Below are 5,290 nucleotides of genomic sequence, written 5' to 3' on the forward strand. Positions count from 1 at the left end.
ACATATTTAATTCAAATACCACCGATTATTGATTTGTGTAGTAATAATATTTTTGTCTAAATTTAACCATTGTGCTTAAATATGATATCTCATAGAATATATAAGATAGTAATAAATTAAATTTTCCCTTTTAAATAATGGAAAATGTCATTAAAATGATTTAAAAATAAACTTAAAACAATTAAAAAATTATATTTTTTTGAGTTTTTTTTATATTTTTTATAAAAAATATAAAAAAGATATATATTTATGTTAAAGATGTCAAATCAATTAGATAATAAATTAATTTATAATAAACAAATAAGATTATGATATGATTGATTTTGTAACATTAATTTAGATTTAAATTCATTTTTTAATTTAATAGTTATGAGATTTATTAGGTGTGTCAGATAATTAGAAAAAAGTGTAACAATTTTTTTTTTCAAATTTTTAATGAAAAAACATTTCAAAAGTAGTAAATACTTCCTAACATAATTATATGTATAGAAGTGTAAAATATTCTATTGAAAAAAAAAATTATTCAGAATATTTTATGATATTAATATCAATTTTGTTAGTTAATGTCAATAAAATACCTTAAATTCATTTTATCTATATATGCTCATATCCACACAACTAAATTTACATTTTTCACACCGTTTTAAGTTTAACATTAAATACTCTATTGAATTATATATGATCAAAGTAGCAAACATTACCCATCACATCATCAATGAATCTTACACACAAAACATCAATGAACTTAAATATGATTCTCTGAATTTGTACATAAGACTACAAAATGCACGTCAAAGTAATAATAGCAATACCACAACCATGGAACTTGAAATTCAAATTAAGAGAAATGAAGCATTATTTAATTTCTTTTCAATTTTCTGTAAAACAATTTCATATATGTATTGTGAAAAAGTGTTAAAAAAAATGTACAGATGCAGAAAATATTAACAAAAACAAGTGTATGTTAATCTACAAATTTATATTCATAAGAAAATTAGCGTAAAGATATTCATAATTTTTAATATTTTCTGTTACAATTTTCAAAAAAACTATAACTATATAACTAATATAGACATTGATAATTTCATGTGCAAATATTTTTTCTGATAAATTTACACAGAAAAATTCACATGTATTTATAGCAGAATTTTTCTTAAAATAAATTCTCTAAATATTGATTGCGAAAAAAATATTTTACTTAAAGTAAAGTGTGCATCTTAGTTAAAAATATTGCTCAACGTTATTCGCTCAAACATCATATAAAAAGTATTCAACCATAATATTAGAAATAAAATATTAAGTAATTCAAACATAAATCATAAGTACACTGACACATTTTCAACCAATATTTTATGGTGTCAAAATTTTGGTTGAATTATTTTTTTTTGTTCATTTTTTCGTTCAAAAAGTCAAGTTGGTTTTCTAGGTTTTTTTAATTTCAATTTGGTTCCGATTTTTAAAGATTGATGCATGGTCATTTTTGTTAAATTTCTTTGAGTGGAACAATAATTTTTCATCAAAGTTGACACTAGGATTATATCATTACACCAACAAAACAATCCATCTTTATTCACAAATTCTTCAATATTGATGAAAAAATTTTGATCTGATTCAAGAAATTTAACAAAAATGAACAAATTACATCATTTTTTTCAAAATCGAAATTAATTTCAAACTAAAAAACACTAGAAGACGAACTTGATATTTTTGAATGAAAATATGAACTGTAAGAATAATTTCAAACTTTTATATAAACTAGTAAAAATATTGTATTTACTTGTTTTATGATAATAAAAAAAGTAAAATTATAATTATTGTTATTATTATAATTATAAAATTAAATGTAAATAATTTTTATAATTTTATAATTATTAATTTTCATTTATAATGATTAATTTTAAAAACATAGTCAAAAAAATATGGTTAAATTAAAAAAATGATTACTTAAAAAGATAATATTAATAATATAATTATTTTTATTTAAAAAAAATTAAAAATAAAATTGAAAACTAAATATGGACAAAAAATAGAATTTATTTTAAAATATAAATATAAATGTATAATTTAAAAAAATATCAAATATATAAAATATATTAAAAATATTTAATTTTTATTTAATAAATATACTTAAAATTACATAAATATGAAAAAATTTGGGGCCATGGTCCCATTAGTCACTACTATGGTCCATCTCTGCATTAGTAAAGGTCATTGAAAATATCTAATAGAATATTTTAAAAAGTAAATTTATGTTATATAAAATAATTATTGATATAAATAATTTATACTTGCATACACTATGGGTATGGAGTCTCTTGTCGGTTATCGCATTCAATAATAATTTATTTCATTGTACTATATTTTTTTTCATTTCCATCCTATTAAAAGAATTTAATCTAGTTTTTCTTTTTAAGACGAGTTAGTATATTATGTTCATCTAATCCATTAAAAACTTGACTAACCATTATAATAGAAAACAAAATTTATTATCGGATTTTTAAATTTTAATGATGTAACGAATCCCTTGATAAAGTTATTATCAATAAATTATAACTTTTATTATTTTTAATAACATATTTCTTGATAAAATTAGTTGGTAAAATTTATTAATATTTTATAATTTTTATTATAGTTTTATCAGTAAATTTTGTAGGAGTTCTTGGATTATTTTAATGTATAATTTGTCACTAGTCGAATTTCTTTTAAAATCTTCTGTAATTCATTAACAATTTTGATTTACAAACAAGTTTTTATGATGTTATGTAAACATAAATCCGATACTTTAGTGAACTCAATGTGGCTTTAGGAAATTTTATTTTTTTAAATATTCATAATTTCTTCAAATATAAAAAACTCAAATATACTTTTAAAACAGATATGAAATACAGATGACCAGTATGTGTCAATTCCATTGTAGTAATCCTCAGGTCACTGTCACCTGTATCATGAGCGAACGCAATGTTTCCAATTTGTACATAATATTTTAAAAAAATATTATATTTATAAAACAAAATCATAAGTGATCTGTTATTTATTTTTCTCAACAAAAATAAAATACAAACTAAAAATTGTCATGTCATGTGCACTAATAATCAATGTGCACATCATAAGACGACTTTTTTTACTTTTGTATGTACAAAGTCTGCCCAAAATTCAAAAATCTTCGTAAGTTTCATCTAAATTAAAAGCTGAACGGTGTCTGATTCAAAAGGAGACATGTTTGGTCAGGAAGATTGAGGTAGTCTTCATTTTCAAGCTTTGAACATGTCGACGCAGGTTTCCTTTGAAAGTCCTCTGTTCCAGAACTTTTCATAGTATTCTCTGTATGTGAAGTCTTTGTATTGCGCAGGATGATCGTCGTCGACGAGTTGAGGTGCTGGTTTTATGGTTGCATCAGGTGAAGGACAGTAGAATGTGGGAATGGACATTCTTTCCTTCTCACAATTCACCAATGCTCTATGCAACACACTCTTGTACCTGTCGTTGCTTATCACCTTTTCCAAAACGCACCAACAACACGTAAGTATTTATAACCACACCAAAATGTCTACTTCTAGAAACATACCAAAATTTCATCCCTCTTACCACATTCTTTCACATACAATTACAACATGACTCGGTCTATGTTTCATCATAATACTAATAACTGTGATGATACATTATTATAAGAAGGTACAACTGATACCACTCTTAATCCAAAATCTTAAGATAATAAATTTATGAGTCTTTATCCTTATATAGTGTTTTACTCTCTTATCTATAATCAATATGAAACTTAGACTTATACTTAGATTCTCAACGGTTTTAAAATTCAACCTTTCCTCCTAGACACATAAAGTCTAATCTACACATAAAGAATTGACATTACTTTTGACCAAAGACCTTAAAATGATGGATTTATGAATCTTCATTTTTATAATATACTCATCTTTTTTGTTTTTACTCGATGTAAAATTTAGACTCACACTTAAATTGTGATCGGATCATACCTGAATTTGGTCTCCAATGTTGACTATGAAGGTGTTGGGAACAGGATTGACGGATAACCAGTTGCCTTGATAGAGGACTTGCAAGCCAGGAACCTCATTCTGGAGCAGAATAGTGATGGCGTTTGGATCAGCATGAGGTGGCAACCCATACGTTAACTCTGGTTCAGGACATGGAGGGTAGTAATTCACAGCCATGTGCTGCCCATGTTTCCCCAGTGCTTTCTCTATGTAATCTCTCTCCAACCCCAAACTCTCTGATATTCCCTCAAGCAACTTCAACGATAAGCCCCTCATTTTTCTACTGTACTCACCAACATCTTCCCTGAAACAACACCCTTCTCAGGTTAAGAAAACAATCACCTTCAAAATCATACTTTTCGCCTAATTTTACAGAGAATATGCTGCAGTTTGTTATTAGACCTGAAAGATGGAGGATTGGAAGGCCATTCCAGAATGTAATCCTCAAGGGGGTGGCAGTGAAGTCTCAAGAAGTCTCTCCAGTTTGAAACTTTCTCGGTCTTCACATTGAAACTGGTGGAAAGCCTCGTTGTCTTGGAAGGGTCGTCGGAGTAATTCTTCAGCCTCTCACTCTCCGGCAACCCAAAGAACTCCTTCGACACGTTCACCATCTTCCTCACCACCTCCTCCGGAATCCCGTGATTCACGATCTTCAAAACAATTAATGAATCAAAGATCAACAAAATAATAACAACAATTGTATATATAAAGATGTAGTTTGGTATACTTGAAAGAAGCCGTAGTGTTGGCAAGCATGTGCAATGTGTTTGATGATTCTGGAACGATTGGGACCGTCGAAGTCATGGAGGTCGATGATCGGAATGGACGGCGAGGAAGAGTGAAGTTGGTGAAGGTTTGGACGGTCAGCAAGGGGTCTGATGAAGTTGGAGGGAACACGATCGATGGTGGAGACTAGGTCGGTTAAGAGTGGCTTTGTGGGTACGGTGGTGGTGGTGGCCATTGCTATGCTATGTTTGGTTTGGTTCTATCGCTTTGGACATGACAACTGATTGGGTTGGCACCTGAATTTATAATATTGGCCTAATCAATCTATCTTCATGCCTACGTCGAATGCATGACTCCATCGCCAAACACCTTTATGACGTCATTTTAAAAAAAAATTGTATGAAATATAATGTCCGAGGTCTCACGTGGATAGATATAAACAAATTTATACATACAGATCTTATTTTATAATCAATTTGGTCTACATTATTTTTTATCAGCAAGTATACACATATATACATATATGTATATATATATAGATGTAATATATATATATA

At 27.4% G+C, this 5,290-nt stretch overlaps 1 protein-coding gene across 1 annotated transcript; it reads right to left on the reverse strand.

Moving 5' to 3' along the window:
• Positions 1-2,998: 2,998 nt before the first annotated feature.
• On the reverse strand, positions 2,999-5,035 carry LOC114166565 (protein DMR6-LIKE OXYGENASE 2-like). Its single transcript, XM_028051315.2, has 4 exons — positions 4,735-5,035; positions 4,410-4,657; positions 3,990-4,311; positions 2,999-3,494 (listed from the first exon to the last, which is right to left on the reverse strand). The coding sequence occupies exons 1-4, from the start codon at positions 4,966-4,968 to the stop codon at positions 3,252-3,254; spliced, it is 1,047 nt and encodes a 348-aa protein (XP_027907116.2). The 5' UTR covers positions 4,969-5,035; the 3' UTR covers positions 2,999-3,251.
• Between the last annotated feature and the right edge of the window lie 255 nt (positions 5,036-5,290).

Source organism: Vigna unguiculata, chromosome 10 (assembly GCF_037176805.1).
Source record: "Vigna unguiculata cultivar grain cowpea cultivar isolate G323 ecotype 2 chromosome 10, ASM3717680v1, whole genome shotgun sequence".
Classification (NCBI taxonomy): Eukaryota; Viridiplantae; Streptophyta; class Magnoliopsida; order Fabales; family Fabaceae; genus Vigna; species Vigna unguiculata.

What these genes read in the sequence shown, in the direction of transcription:
- LOC114166565 (XM_028051315.2), bottom strand. Translation starts at nt 4,968, where the DNA reads ATGGCCACCACCACCACCGTACCCACAAAGCCACTCTTAACCGACCTA. An exon ending in TCCAATCCTCCATCTTTCAG is followed by an intron (nt 4,312 to 4,409) that starts GTCTAATAACAA and finishes GTGTTGTTTCAG; the next exon opens with GGAAGATGTTGGTGAGTACA. An exon ending in ACATTGGAGACCAAATTCAG is followed by an intron (nt 3,495 to 3,989) that starts GTATGATCCGAT and finishes GTTTTGGAAAAG; the next exon opens with GTGATAAGCAACGACAGGTA.